General features: G+C 49.9%; 1 protein-coding gene across 1 annotated transcript in view; it reads left to right on the top strand.

Moving 5' to 3' along the window:
* Window positions 1-6,575: 6,575 nt before the first annotated feature.
* Window positions 6,576-16,483, top strand: part of abcb6b (ATP binding cassette subfamily B member 6 (LAN blood group) b) — a gene marked incomplete at both ends in the record, with an annotated part of 199,859 nt that continues 189,951 nt past the window's right edge. The window contains 2 exons of the mRNA XM_084314055.1: window positions 6,576-6,584; window positions 6,859-7,030. Of these exons, the coding sequence (XP_084170181.1) occupies window positions 6,576-6,584; window positions 6,859-7,030 (181 nt within the window). The remainder of the gene's footprint in view (window positions 6,585-6,858; window positions 7,031-16,483) is intronic.

The following is a 16,483-nucleotide window of genomic DNA, read 5'->3' as shown; positions in this document are numbered from 1 at the left end:
TACACCTACCCTATCGCCAAGTTGATGGATAAATATGTGCACCTGCGACAACTACCTATCCCGCTCATAGACGGCGCTACCCCGACCCTGCTGATAGGCTCCGACCATGCAGAACTCATAGTCCCGATTGACCGGGTCCATACAGGACCCCGAGGCTGTCCTGCAGCAGTCGAGACCCGCCTAGGGTGGACCCTACAAGGCCCCCTCGCTAAATCTCTCAATCGAACAGCAGCCACTAGCTGCCTCCACTCCAGAACGACAGAAGAAGACACCACTCTCCTGCAGCATGTCGAGAGGCTATGGACACTAGAGACAATGCCCTTTAAGAACGAAAAGAAAGATATTCGTTCTAAGGAAGACATTTACGCCATCAACCTACTCGAGCAGGGGACAAAGAGAGTCACAGTCGGCGGAGTGATGAGATACGCAACTCCACTCCTGAGGCGAGAGGGAATGCCCACCTTTCACGCAAAGAAAGACGCCACGGAGCGCTATCTATTGAACACGGAGCGGCGCCTAGCCAAAGACCCCGCTCAAGAGAGTGTGTACCGCGCTGAGATTGAGAAGCTAATCACAGCGGGACACGTGACAAAGATTGACATTAAAGAGGCCGATCAGACGACCGAATCATGGTACGTGCCGCATCACAAGGTCCATCACAACGGCAAGGATCGCATTGTGTTTAACTGCAGCTACCAGATCGGATCCCAAAATCTGAATAAAGAGCTCTTGCCCGGCCCCACACTCGGCCCCTCCCTACTAGGCGTGCTACTGCGCTTCCGCCAGGACGAGGTGGCTATCAGCGGGGATATCAAAGGGATGTTCCTGCAGGTGAGACTAGTGGAGGAGGACAAGCCCCTGCTGCGGTTCCTATGGAGAGAGAGGATCGGAGATGAGAACCCAGCCATCTACCAGTGGGAAGTACTCCCCTTCGGAACCACATGCAGCCCGTGCTGTGCTACATTTGCACTACAGAAACACGTCGCAGAGGACCCAGCAGCAGATGAAGAAGTCCGACACAGTGTGAAGAACAGTTTCTACGTGGACAACTGTTTACAAAGCGTTTCGACTCAAGAAGAAGCCGAGGCTCTCCTAATCAAGCTACGCGCCTCCCTGATCAAAGGCGGCTTTGATCTCAGGCAGTGGGCCAGCAGTGACCCGCACGTATTGCGCAGCCTCTCCCCCGCGGACAAGGCTGCCAGCAGCGAGACCTGGATGGCGACCATCCCAGGAGAAGCCCAAGAAATGACACTAGGACTAGTCTGGCGCTTCAAAACAGACTCGCTCCACTATAGACACAAACCCTTGACTCCAGAGCAGGGAAGGTCGACGGCGACACCGACCACCAGACGGAGTGTGTACAGAACACTCGCCAGACAATATGACCCGTTGGGATGTATTCTACCTTACACCACCAGGGCAAAGATGATTGTACGAGCACTATGGGACAAGAACCAGGGCTGGGACGACCCAATACCCGCACACCTTGCCTCAACATGGAGAGAGTGGGAGACGGAACTCCGCTCACTCCCAGGCGTCAATATATGCCGCAGCTACTTCCCATCCACAGTGAGGCCAGAGACATGCAAGATTGATCTACACGTCTTCAGCGACGCCTCCGAAGTAGCCTATGGATCGGTGGCCTACTTGCGTGCCCAAGAGAAGGGAGGAAAGATACACACTGCTTTCATCCTGGCCCGCTCAAGAATAGCCCCACGAAAGCAACAATCTATCCCGCGTCTAGAGCTCTGCGCAGCCCTAGCAGGAGCGCATCTAGCCACGTTAATCCAACGTGAACTCACCATTCCGGTGCACAGAACAATCTTGTGGTCAGATTCCACGACAGTACTCACATGGATCAAGTCTGATTCATGCAGATACAAAGTCTTCGTGGGAGTCAGAGTCACCGAGATTCAAGAGTTAACAGAAGCAGCGAGCTGGCGGTATGTGGACACCAAACACAACCCAGCTGACGTCATCACCCGGGGAATGTCTCTGGATGACCTCACCCGTCGCAACATCTACAGTGACGGACCAGAATTCCTCAAGCTCCCCGAAGAAGAGTGGCCTACGCCCACCCCACGGGAAGCAAGTAACGAGGAGGCTGAGAACAAGAAACCTATGTTCTGTGGACTGAGCACAGTCGCCTCCACAGACCCCAACATAGATGACTGCATTACCCTAGAGAGTGCGCAGCAGAGGACATTCCTGCGGCACCACCCAGAGATTCAGTCCACCACCGACATGTCAGCAGCTGACTACGAAGAAGCAGAACTTCTTCTACTACAACGAGCCCAGAGAGACTCGTTCCCCGATGAGCTAGACTGTCTACAGGGAGGAAAGCCCGTCCCATCAGACAGCAGACTGCTCCACCTGGCACCCGAGAGTGACGCCCATAATCTCATCAGAGTGGGTGGTCGCCTGCGGAGAGCCCCCGATCTACCGGATGACATTAAGTACCCGATAGTCTTGAACAGCCGACACAAGAGATCACAGAGCTGATCATAAAGAAATACGACGAGGATGTACACCACGCAGGAGCAGAGAGAGTCTTCGCGGAGATCAGACGTCGCTATTGGATACTTCAAGGAAGAGAAGCGGTGCGACGCTTCCAGCGAACCTGTCTAGACTGCCGAAAGTGGCGCGCGCAGCCCAGCATACCACGGATGGCTGACATACCTCCCTGTCGCCTCCGACTCGGCGACAAGCCATTCCACTCCACAGGCATGGACTGTTTTGGCCCGTTGTATATAAAGAGAGGAAGAGGAACCGAGAAGCGGTGGGGTATTGTATTCAAATGCATGACCACCAGAGCGATACATATCGAGCTCCTTCCGACCATGAGCACAGACTCCTTATGGCCTTCCGAAGATTCACATCACGGAAAGGAAAACCGTCTACATTGTTGTCTGATCACGGGACAAACTTCAAAGGCGGAGAAAGAGAGCTGAGAGAGAGCTTCCAAGCTATGGGCCCAGAACTTAAGACCCACCTCGCTCCATCCCAGATTGACTTCCAGTTTAATCCCCCGAACGCACCCCACTTCGGTGGAACCTGGGAACGAGAAGTACGTTCTATAAAGACAGCCCTGTACGCCGTGCTTGGGGCCCAGACTGTGGCGGAAGAAGTCCTAATGACAGTCCTCACGGAGATCGAGGGAGTGTTGAACTCAAAGCCCCTCGGTTACGTCTCCAGTGATGTAGCAGATCGACCCAGTCACCCCCAACACACTCTTAATGGGGCGGCTGGACCCCGCGCTACCCCAGACAATGTACAGGCCTGAAGAAGCGAACAGCCGAAGAATGTGGAGGTACAGTCAAGTACTAGCTGACAAGTTTTGGAGCAGCTTCCTACTCCACTACCTACCGTCTCTACAGACCCGCCAGAAGTGGGTAAAAGAGAGAGACAATTTGACAGAAGGAACAGTCGTCATGATTATCGACCAGTCACTACCCAGAGCTATGTGGCCGGCTGGCCGCGTAAGCAAAGTGATCACCGGTGCCGAGGGCAAGGTCCGAGCAGCTGAAGTACTCGTCCAGGGGCGAACTTACACACGACCCGTGGCGAGGCTAATAGAACTGCCCCGACTCCCAGATACTAGCGATGATGACCATGACCCCATGACTTTGTGAGTTGACTGACCCTTACAGCGGACCTTGAGTGGTAGACAGTGCGGTTAATCTGTCTCTGCTTAGCTAATTAGGTGGGACTAATTAGGGGCGGCTGTTGTGAAGGATCAGATTAAACCGAATATATATATTTATTTATATATATTTAATAGTATTTGTATATCGTTTGATATCCCCTGTATATTCCTTGTACAATATGCACTGAATATCCCTTTAGTCTACTAAACAGCCCATAATAGTTTCATTCTACCATTGGATGAGAACCTGGCGCCAGCAGCCATACCCCTAGGTTCAAGTTCAATCGTGCCGCCCAACATGTCGTGGCAAGCCCCGGTTCCGCGTAGGAATACGTCTGGCGAAATACGAATGGTACTATTTGTTCACAGCGCATATATATATGGCGCAAGTAAAGTAGAACTTTCTTTTAGTCCATTAGTTCTTTACCCTCCAACCGAGTAACAAGACGCGAAGCCTCACCCACGACGCACGTGTGGTGCAGTAAGGCCTACTTGGCCTCAGAATAGGCATTGAGATATCGTGTGGATTAATAGTTGAATTGTCATAGTTTGGCACTATACCGTCGAGTTGGACGTATTTCTATTAAGCTAATAATAGTCTATTATGTATGGTGCATCGTTCGGTTAGAGTTATAAAGTTATCAGTACCCCCATCGTTCCTGACGTTATCTGGAGTCTTAACCAGGCTGGGCAGACCACTAGTGGTGCTTGCATCCGAGGAGCTCCGGGCCAGGGCGACTGGACCTGTACATTGGATTACTCTACCCGGACGACGGCGAGCCTTCCACGGCTTGGATTATGCTTTGGGTGCTTTGATTATTCCATGGATAACGGCCAACACTGCGGATTGTTGGAACTACCCCCCGGAGAGGAGTCAAGGTGAGACGGCGCTCTACACCAGTGAGGTCGCCTCACGTCTCTCCGTTGTGGACCGGCAGCTACCGTCCACCAGAGGGTCCAGCTGTATTCATCTGCGGACCGAGGTTCTGTGGGCACCGTGTTCAAGACTTTGAATTCTCCCAAGAAATCGTCGGCCAGATGGGATACCGCCAGCGGCTTCTCTAACCCCCCCCTCCTACTGTCTTACAACCAGCGGGACGCCCCCCCCCCCTTAGTGTATCCAGCTATAATCATTTAAGTACCATCGCTATAGTTCCTAGAGAACCAGGTTGTATACTTACTCCCTGCGTAACCAGAGATTGGACATTCAATGTTGATTTACCTACGAATACTCATTTGCCATACAAGTGCATTTCAAATCATAAGTGTAAACAAGTGAACGTTGTATATACCTTTTGCTATATTAAATATTCGATTTGTACATTTGTGTGGACTTCGTTTCATCAGGTGGGAAAGTGTTCATCATATTTATATCATGTACTGGATGGCCAGAAGTTAAAGTACAAGAGGTAGTGGTTTAATAATACCATACTTAACAATACAGTCAGGGAATTGTACCCCTCAGTTACAGGTACCATGAGGTGCAAGCATAGTCGTAGTACCCTTGAATGAGTGCTCCTGTTAGAGTCTTCAAGGTATTCTTGTTTACCAGAGAGGAGATCCGGTACAGGAATCTAGTTCGTTGGTTGACTTAGTTTTATTACATTGGATCCCATTTTGTCACAGGAAAGATTTGCCTCTATAGGATGGAACCCAGGTAGGTAATTTCATCTTTCCTTTTAAGATAAGATAAGATATTCCTTTATTGATCCCCTTGGGGAAATTCAGGCATCATAGCAGCATGGGGGAAGGGGGGGGGGGGGGTACAGGTAGTGAAAACAACACAAGCAGTGTAAACAAATAGGTCAATATAATTTACTATCTAACTAACTGAAATATACATTTTTCATTATTCACAGTATCACAGTATCCACATAAGGTGCAGTATGCATAAGGTAGTGTTATTGTCCTACTTGGGTTCCTATTAGTTCTAGGTCGATGTCTGGCAGCAGTCGCTGCCCACTGTTGTGGAGCCTGATGGCCACTGGTATGAAGGACTGTCCGAGGCGGTTAGTTGAGTGTCGGGGGGGTATGAGTCTGTGGCTTCCTTGTCACCTTCACCTAATATGTTTTGATCTGGTCAGGTGCGCTGTCACCTAAAATGTTTTGATCTGATCAGGTGCGCTGTCACCTAATATGTTTTGATCTGGTCAGGTGCGCTGTCACCTAATATGATTTCATCTGGTCAGGTGCGCTGTCACCTAATATGTTTTCATCTGGTCAGGTCCGCTGTCACCTAATGTTAATATGTTTTCATCTGTGTCCACTGACCACTGACACACAGTGGGGGATGTTTTAAAAATATTATTTAATATATAATATAATATAATAATTTGTGCTTCACCTAAAAATTTGGTCAGCAGCCTCCACTGGTTTCCAACAATGTTCAAACCCTGAGATGTGAGTTCAACCAAAAACACAGAGCGTGTTCTGTGTTTTTCTTCTTCTGTTACTTTCTGACAGACTAGACGTTGTGTCTTGTGGTCGCCTGTCACTGGTCATATCCTCTTTACCCCCTTCCTAACCCACCCTGTACCCTGCCTCCGATATTGCGCTGTGATTCACCAAATGGCTCTTTAGGGGCGTGATAAAAAGCACACTCCATTTTAGTGGAAGTTATTTATTTAAATTTTTTTTTTTAAAGTTGTTCATCATTTTATTTTCCATTAATAAAAAACTAAAATGTTTTGCTATAAACTACCATATCTATGAAACAGACCCTACTGGTTAAAAAGATTGACTCCCTAACTAACAAACTAGGTTAGACCACTCAAATCTGTGTTTTTATTTAACTATCTCCCGGAGTATGGCTCTAATGGCGCTAGCATGTTCCATTCACTTACATGAAATGGTTGGCATTAGCTTTGCTCTGCTACACGTTTGCGCTACTTTCAGTATCAACTCTGTGATCAACACATAGATTTTGGTGATGTACTACGTATATTCTGCCAGTAGCTTTCAAGCCATGTCAGGCTCATTTGAATTCCCAATCTAACTAAAAGCAAAGAAATAACAATAAAGATTACAACTCCCATGATCCCACGCTCGTTACACCGTCTTTTGTTACTGTTTGGATTGAGAGACCCCTAGCGGCAGAACATATTCAATTTCACCTCAAAGAGCTTTATTTGCATGATGCATTAGATGTTTTTCCTGATCTGTCTAACGTGTTCCTCCCTCTCTTCCACCATGTGACCCAAACCCACGACCAGCCTTCCTCCCCCTCTACCTGGTTTGGGTTTAGGAGGAAGGTGAAGCTCCTGGTTCCTTACGTGTGGCCCAGAGGCAGCGTGTCCCTGCAGGGTCTGGTGGTGTTCTGTCTGGGTCTACTGACCACAGAGAGGCTCGTTAACGTTCTGGTACCAGTCTACTCCAAGAACATAGGTGAGTCTGAACTTCTCTGAAGAACATAAAGAAATGTTTAATGAGTCTGAAGAACCTAAATAACTGTTTTAACTTAACGTTCCGATGGCCCGAGCACATTTGCCCTCGTTTGACAGTGTCCCACTGTTTTAGTGTCTCTGAACCAATACGTCGGTTGAAAGCTAAGATGGCTGCCGTTTGATTGACACCCCACTTCACCTATTATGTGCTTCCAATTTCAGGCTATAAGACCAAACATCCAACGAGTGTCCTCCGGTTTTGCCTCCCGGTGACTAATCACCTCTCACAGGGAAAATGATTGACGGTTTTTGTAGCCAATGAAATTCTGGAAACGACTATACCTGACTTGAGGGATGTTTCTCAGGATATAATATGGTTTTCTCTCTGTGTAAGACTTCAGGCTATGGCCCCATTGTGTTTTCCAGCTAATACCTATCAGCTGGAACCTGTAAGAGGCATCTGTTTGCAAAATAATTCAGATGTAAGTAAAGAAAATATTTCAAACCTCTGTAACTCTATTACAGTAGCACTCAGAGTGATTCTTCCTGTTGTGGAAGAAATGTCAGAATGTTTCCTTTCAAAAGAGGCCAGACCCATGCATGTGCTATAAATGGTTCAAGAATAGCTTTCAATTTACTTTGGGTATGTGTTATGTACCAGGAGCCTGATCACTCCTGGGTCACTGTGCATGCAGGCCTGATCACTCCTGTGTCACGGGGCATGCATGTGAGGGCTGCCAATTAGCTAATTAGTGCTGATTGGTTACCTGCTGGGAGCTTTAAAACCAGCCCTGGTAACACACATGCAGGGTCGGTGTTTAGAGGAGTGTTGGGTAACAGATAGCTTTGATAGAACAGAAGATCCTTGTACTTTAGTTTACACGAGTAATTCCTTGTTAGAGTAGCATTTTGAGTTTGAGCACAGGGTTTTGGTGTTGGTTTGCACATAGGTTGCGGGCCTTTGAGCCAGGGTCGTAACAGTATACAATCGACAGGCATTTTATGCAAAATTTGCAGGAAAGAACCACAGGTTCCATTAAGTCTGAAAAACCATTGGTCCTATTAAGTCTGAAGACTTACTTACTTACTTAGGCCTTTAAATTCCCAAAGGAACATAGGCCGTCGACGAAGCTCCTCCATCCTCTTCGGTCTTGTGCCCTCCGCTCCAGATTTAGTCAGGACAGCCCTTCTTTCTTCATCTCCTGTTCTGTGGTTCTTCTCCAGGTTTTTGGTCTGCCTCTCTTCTCTTCTCTTCTGAAGAACCTTTGGTTATATTATCATACTGTCATCGCGTCTCGCTCTTGCCATTATGAGATAACTCTTATCTCCTAGCACCTACTGTGCTCATGAACAAACAATTTGCACCCATGCACATGACCAGGCCACGCCCCAGCGTCCTCCTATAAGATGCCGGACATGGTCACACTCTACCTTCCTCTTTTTTTGTTTCCAACATGGACGCTGCAGTGCACTCCATGAACTAGTTGTTATGAAATGCAGAGAGAAATTACACAATGTTGGGTTTTCGCCGGAGATTCGCCAGCCCCTGGAATCTTCTCGGCACATCCTAACTGCGCATCGGGCCTGGCCTGGGGTTTCCTCGTCTCGTGACAGCAGATCGAGGGACGTCGCGCAGCGGCTAGCTGTCGGGCTAGGTCGCGCACAGGTAGGGCCTGCGCTGCCAGGCATCAATGCTAGCGTTTGTGATACTGCTCGTTGTCCCGTGAGACAACCGAGTTGTGTATTGGCGCAAGGGGCAGGATATCTGGGTAAACATGGTCGTCATGACTCTGAGTTGGTGTTTTCCCGGCTATCCTGGAGCGTGCGGCTAATGCTAATGCTACGATGCTGGGTCACTGTTCCTTTGTTCCCCGCCATGGGCTCTCACCTCTCTTCCCTCCTCTTAACTGGTTCATTGCTGAAGGTCAATCGGTGTCTAATGTGGGGGGTTTAGCTGAGGCATATTTACCCCTTTTATGGGTGAATGGGCTGACAACAGGGCGCAAGGCAGGTGTGCCCTGGCTTGAGAGCCAGGTAGCATCGATCCTTTGCCCTGGCATGGTTGAACGGTGTCCCACCCAGAAGCCGACGCCTGAGGGCGAGTCGGCCCGGCAGGTGGCTGTATGGGCTGATGAAGTTTATACCGCCACAGGACGGAATTTAGTGTCATTGCTCAGTTGACTGTTTTTCTGTCCACATTGCTGTCGGGTAGTGGGGCTGTAGGGCCAGCCGACGCCGAAAACATTGCGCGTGTTTTTGGGGTTATAGAACTTTTAACTCAGTCGCAGGCTATAACCGCAGGGAGGATCAGGATGCTGTCAACTCTTATTCACAGGCATCTCTGGTTGGAGCAGTCTTCCCTTGAGGAGGAGAAAAGGTTTCTCCTCCTCAGGGCTCCCCTCTCTGCAGAGGGACTCTTTGGTCTTTCTGCAAGAGCACGGGCGGTATTTGACCTAGGCCCCACACCGCCTCGCACCACGCAGCCAGAGGTGAGAGCGCGGCCTCGTCAAGGACTGTGGCGAAGCCCTCAACCAGCGGCCATGTTTCCCCTGCCTGAGGTACCCTGGACACAACGAAAACAGGTGATCGCAAAGCCGACAGCCTTGGCGGCCGAGGGATCGGCAACATTAGATGAGCATGCCCTAAAAAAACGTTGCCCTCTAGCTGTGTCTAGCTCGCTCTCCGGTGACTACCCCCCAACACCAGCGGGATAAGGGCTCTGATTTGTTATCTTTGGCTGCGGGCCGCGTGCCTTCAATGAAGCGCAAGCGGCCCCACGTTTCGCTTCTCATGGGGACAGTGACTGACACCCAGTTGCTGGCTAGGCCTGGGTCTGTCCATGAGAATGTTGTGCTGTCAAGCGGCTCCCACGCCACACGTTCTGCATCTGTGTTTGGTGAGCCTGGTGTTGTGTCTGTCAACAACAAAGGTTGTCAGCGGGGGAGCTCGAGGCCCTTTGGGGCGCAGCACGGGTTTCCACAACCCCACCCTCGCCAGGCCGGGTATCACGTTAGTGCCTCCCACGGCCAGAAGACCGGCGGTGGTCAGGCAGGTGCGCGTGATTTGGGTGGTAGTAATATCACTGCAGGGCTACGGTGTGTAGGAACCCACCCTATCGGGCAGTGTGGGGACCTCGCACCTTGCATGTCCAGCTGTAGAACAGTTCCTCAGCAATCCATGCTGGGGAGGTGTTCAGTGGGGGAGCTTTTGTCACCCAGTGTGATGTCAGCTTCCCCCGTATCAAACCGGCCCTTTCTGTCGGGGTCCCCCCTTGGGTGCGGTTGCCTCGTTGGTAGTGTCAGGGTCCGATATCCCGACTCCACGAGACACCCTGCTCGCGTGGTTGGCGGGTCCAGGGTTGGCAACGCACAGTGGCGGAGGGTGCGCTTTGGGATTATCATCACATATGGCTACAGCAGTGCCATATGTCGAGGTGGATGGAGAGAACGCTGATGCGGGGGCTTGTGTTTGCTCTACCCCACCCTCCGTTTTCAGGTTTGCAGACCTTGTTGTCAGCGTCAGCAGCAGTGACAGCTCTGGCCGACAAGATCCAATCTCTGTTAGCGAAGGAAGCCATCGTCGTGGTCCCAAGGGAGGATGCGATGTGTGCCATTTACTCCCGGTATTTTCTGGTGCCCAAGAAATAGGGAGGTGTCAGACCTATTCTGGATCTGTCTGCGTTCAATCGGCTGATTGTGACAAGGCGGTTCAGGATGTTGACCATCAAACACCTGATAAGCTCCGTCAGAGTGGGAGACTGGTTCACCTCCATAGACCTGAAGGATGCGTACTTTCATATCCTGATCTTCCCTCCTCACAGGAAATTCCTTCGCTTCCTCTTCCAGGGTGTAGCATACGAATACCAGAGGCTGCCGTTCGGCTATTCTCTGGCCCCCCGCACGTTCACCAAGTGCGTAGAGACCGAGCTGGAGCCTCTATGTCGTCAGGGGATACAAGTTATACAAATCTCGACGACATTCTGCTCCTCAGCCGGTCGGAGGAGGTCGCCAGGTCTCATACCAGGCTGGTGGTGGAATTCCTCACCAGTCTGGGTTTTGCTGTGAACTGGAAGAAGAGTACTCCTCTTCCCAGTCAACAGGTGGAGTACTTGGGCTTGGTTCTAAGCTCAAGGCCCATGAGGGCAACCCTCTCGGAGCGGCGGCAAGTGGATATTATCTACGCGCTCGGGGGGCTCCGTCCTGGCAGGACGGTTACGGCGCTGTCTGTGATGCGCCTACTCGGTATGATGGCATCTGCTCACTCTGTGATCCCTCTTGGCCTCCTCTTTATGAGGAGGATACAGAGGTGGTTTTCCAGTATTAAAATAGACCTGGTGAGAGGCAAGTGGAAACGAAGGTTCCCATGTCAATACTGGGGGATCTCGACCACTGGGGGAGGACTGGTACCCTCACCAGCGGGATCTCCATGGGCAGCAGGCTATAACACGTCACGGTCTTCACTGACGTCTCCCTCACGGGATGGGGGGGGACGTGTCGGACCAACGCAGTAGGGGGCAGCTGGACGTGCCATGCTACCCGGTCTGCACTGCATATCAATGTGTTGGAATTGAAGGCGGTCCTTCTGGTCCTCAAGCGGCTGGGCCACCTGGTGGTGGGCGAGCATGTGTTGGTCAGGACGGACAACACGACGACAGCGTCATATATCAACAGACAGGGTGGAGTACGCTCCATCCGTCTGCACCGGGTGGCGGTCGAGCTCTGGCTATGGGCGTCTCTCAATCTGCGCAGCCTGAGGGCGCTCCACATCCCTGGCAAGCAGAATGTGGGCGCGGATGTGATGTCGCGGGCGGTCCTCATTCCAACGAATGGGGACTACGTCCAGACATAGTCAGGCAAGTCTGGGACCGGTTCGGGGAAGCCACGTTGGATCTGTTTGCGAGCAGACAGTCTCACCAGTGCCCCTTGTGGTTCTCGGTCAGTCGGGGGGACAATCCTCCCTTGGGGGTGGATGCCTTCTGTATCCATGGCCGCCCGGGATTCTGTACGCGTTCCCCCCATACACCTGATAGCTCAGCTGTTGAAGCGGATACGTCGGGAGCACAGGACTTTGATCCTGATCGCGCCGGACCGGGGCACGGCTGTGTGGTTCCCGGTCCTGATCCAGCTCTTGGTAGCCCCGCCGTGGCCTGTTCCTTGGTCACCGCGGGCCCTCTCTCAGGCACACGGATCTCTGTGGCTGTTCCCTGTTCTGGGACAGCCACTGAAGGATTGGCTGCTGAGAGGGTGAGTCTGGAGGGGATGGGTCTTGACCCTTCTGTGGTCGACACCATCCGAAATGCGCGTGCTCCCTCCACTATCTTTTACGGTTTACACGGGTAAGTGGCGTACTTTTCAAGGGTGGTGTAAGGTGGGGGGCTGGGACCCGGTGTCCTGCCCCCTGGGCGCTGTCCTTCAGTCTATTTTGGGTAGACTGTCGGCCTCGACGATGAGGGTATACGCCGCAGCTATATCCTCTTGTCATGTGGGTTTTGAGGGCGTTACATTGTTCAGCCACGCTCTTGTGAAACGTTTCTTGCTTGGCGCTCGGCGTCTCAAGCCGGTGGAACATTCTGTCTCCGAGTTGGGACCTCCAACTGGTCCTGGGCCGGTTGTCGGAGGCCCCGTTTGAGCCTCTTGAACTGTCGTTCAAGACTGCGTTCCTGCTGGCCATCACCTCCGCTAAGCGCGTGGGTGAGCTGTGTGCTCTCTCGGTGCGGCCTGAGTGCCTGTCTATTTGTGCCAATAGCGGTGCGACTCTGAGGCCTAATCCAGTCTTCGTGCCACAGAATATCCGGAGCTCTTTTCGCTCCAGGGATATTGTGATTGAGGCGTTTCATCCACCTCCTCATGCTAGTGGGTTAGAGGCGAGCCTTCATCTGTCGTGTCCTGTCCGTGCTTTGGGGGTTTACCTCAGTCGGACGCAGGATCTCAGGGCTGCCGATCAACTATTTGTTTGTTACGGTAGCCCTCGCGCTGGTAAGGCACTGTCCAAGCAGCGCCTGTCACATTGGTTGTGCGAGGGCATTGCCCTTTGCTACACGTTGGCTGGACAGGTCCCCCCTGGGGGTGTCAGGGCGCACTCCACTCGTGGAGTGGCGGCCTCTGCCGCCTTGATAGGGGGGGCTTCGGTGGAGGACATCTGTGCTGCGGCCTCCTGGTCCTCCCCGGGTCCCTTCGTTAAGTTTTACCTCATGGACATGACTGGGGGTTCTGTCTCCCACGCGGTTCTGAGGTCTGGGACCTCCTCTGCGTCCTGCCAGTCGGTGGGTTAGCAGGGGTGTGTGGGTGTGTGCCACGGGGTGCTGTGTCACACGTGGTCCCGTCTGTACTGTGCGCTTTTAGGGGTTTCTGGTTCCCCTTTTTTCGCACTTTGGTGGAGTTGACTGCCTCCCCCCCTTCGTTAGGACGGGCGGGTGGACGGGACTCCCCTCCCCCCTGGTAGTAGGGCTTACGGGCCCCCAGGGGGTACACTTGTCGGGTCACGCGTCTGCTCTGCCCCATATCTCATAATGGCAAGAGCGAGACGTGATGACAGTATGATAATATAACGAAAGGTTATCCTATAACCTAGTTATATGAATACTGGCAGAGCGTCTCGCTCTAAGCGCCCTGAGGTCCCTTGGTTGGGTTTTCAATGTTGGAAACTTTTTTTTCCGAGGAAAGTAGAGTGTGACCATGTCCGGCGTCTTATAGGAGGACGCTGGGGCGTGGCCTGGTCACGTGCATGGGTGCAAATTGTTTGTTCATGAGCACAGTAGGTGCTAGGAGATAAGAGTTATCTCATAATGGCAAGAGCGAGACGCTCTGCCAGTATTCATATAACTAGGTTATAGGATAACCTTTCGTTATATTTGAATGAGTCTAAATAACCTTCTTTCTATTTGAATGATGTGAAGAACCTTTGGTTCTGTTTGAATGAGTCTGAAGAACCATTGGTTCTATATTAAACAGTATGGAGAACATTTGGTTCTATTTGAATCAGTATGGAAAACGTTTGGCTCTATTTGAATCAGTATGGAGAACGTTTGGTTTTATTTTAATCAGTATGGAGAACGCTTGGTTCTATTTGAATGAGTTTGGAGAACATTTGGTTCTATTTTAATCATTATGGAGAACGTTTGGTTCTATTTTAATCCGTATGGAGAACGTTTGGCTCTATTTGAATCAGCATGGCGAACGTTTGGTTTTATTTTAATCAGTATGGAGAATGCTTGGTTCTATTTTAATGAGTTTGGAAAACATTTGGTTCTATTTTAATCATTATGGAGAACGTTTAGTTCTATTTTAATCCGTATGGAGAACATTTGGTTCTATTGGAATCAGTATGGAGAACGTTTGGTTCTATTTTAATGAGTTTGGAGAACATTTGGTTCTATTTTGTATTCAACTGTTTCACTGGGTGTCCCCCAGGGGTCAGTATTGGGTCCCCTCCTATTCACCATCTATCTCCTTTCCCTGGGCACAATCCTCCATCACCATGGGGTCCATGTCCACTGCTATGCAGACGATACACAGCTCTACATCTCCTCCAAACCCACCACTGCCCTTCCCCCCCACCTCCCTCACCACCTGCCTTGAGGACATCAGGAGCTGGATGAACAGAAACTTCTTGAAGTTAAATGGCAGCAAAACTGAGTCCCTGCTCATCGGCTCCATATCCACCCTCACCAAATCACAAAACACCCCAGTTCCGAACATCACCATCGAAGGCTTCCCTGTACCCTTCTCCCCCCAAGTTAAAAGCCTCTGTGTCATTCTGGACGGTTCCCTCTCCTTTGCACCACACATCAAAAACATCACCCGGACTGCTTCCTTTCACCTCCGTAATATCTCCAGACTCCGCCCATCTCTGTCGCAATCAAACACTGAAACCCTGGTCCACTCATTCGTCACATCCCGCACCGACTACTGCAACGCTCTCCTCACCAGGCCTTAATTCCCACCAAACTCCTCAACAGACTAACAGACTAACAAACTATCCTAAACTCTGCTGCCAGGATCATCACCCGCACCAACTAATTTGACCACATCACCCCCGTCCTCATTTTGACTACAAAAACCTCCTACTCACCTTCAAAGCCCTCCACAATCTAGCCCCCATCTACATCACTGACCTCCTCCTCTACTGGACTCCTATCCATCCCCAGCTCACGCCTCAACATCATGGGTGCTCGAGCTTTCAGCTGCTCAGCTGCTCAGCTGCTCCAAGACTCTGAAACTCCCTGCCCCCACATGTCCGACAGTCTGACTCCCTATCATCATTTAAATCACAACAAAAAACCCATCTGTTTAAACTTGCATATTCACTGTAACCTGTGTCACTGTTCTATACCCCCTGCTGTTTGTTTGTTTATTATTATTATTATTATTATTATTATTATTATTATTATTATTATTATTATTATTATTATTATTATTATTATTATTATTATTATTATTATTATTATTATTATTATTATTATTTATTATTATTATTATTATTATTATTATTATTATTAGTAGTATTATTAGTAGTATTATTATTATTTTAATGGCAAATGTAATCAGTATGGAGAACGTTTGGTTCTATTTGAATCAGTACGGATAACCTTGGTTCTATTTTAATCTGGATGGAGAACGTTTGGTTCTATTTTAATGAGTTTGCAGAACCCTTAGGCTTGGGTCTACTTTAAATCCGTTTCTTATTGGTATTAAACTGGACCCTGGACAATCTGCTGCAATATCCAAGTTGAACAGCAGAGGGCAATAAACTCAAACGTCTGAGGTCTGGTCCCTGGTGAAGTGAGTACTTCATAACTGCATCACTGTACACTTTTATCTTTAGGAAATTAATTATAGTTTATGTCAACATTTTTAAAGTGAAGTGAGTACAGCTACTAAGATTCCAGGACTAGAGATCAAGGTGAGTGGTTCCATGTCTCTGGATGCTCAGTGGAAACAGGGCTAGCATGACCCACTACTGCTGGCTCCCACACCTACTGTAACTATTTACTATACATTTAGCTGAGCCCCATATCCAGTACGCCAATAAGCAATAAGGAAGCTAGGAACTAGAGAAGGATATATACTACTATACTATATACTATAGTATATATACTATATAGATAGATAGATGGATAGATGGATCCTTATATCCTTATCCTTGTTAGTTGCATTATATCCGTTGCTCTTTATCATTACTATTACCAGGCCACTTGCTGCTGATAAGTGGCGTATCCATGCATGGCCTGCGGTTGCCTTTATCTGTTGTGTGACTGTGGACCATATTCAGCACACAGCCTCTGAGCAGCCAGCTTTGTCACAAAGCTTTTCCTTCACTAAACAGCTCTCTGGATTCTGGATCCACATGAAAGTAGCCACGCAGGAAAGTGCTCTTTTGTGAGGCGTGTGAGGGTTTGAGGGAGCCTTTTAGTGTGCATGTGCGTGTGTGTGTGTGTGTGTGTGTGTGTGTGTGT

The sequence above is a fragment of the Notolepis coatsorum genome, assembly GCF_963971535.1.
Source record: "Notolepis coatsorum genome assembly, chromosome: 5".
NCBI classification, from domain to species: Eukaryota; Metazoa; Chordata; class Actinopteri; order Aulopiformes; family Paralepididae; genus Notolepis; species Notolepis coatsorum.
This window is presented reverse-complemented; position numbering and strand designations above follow the sequence as displayed.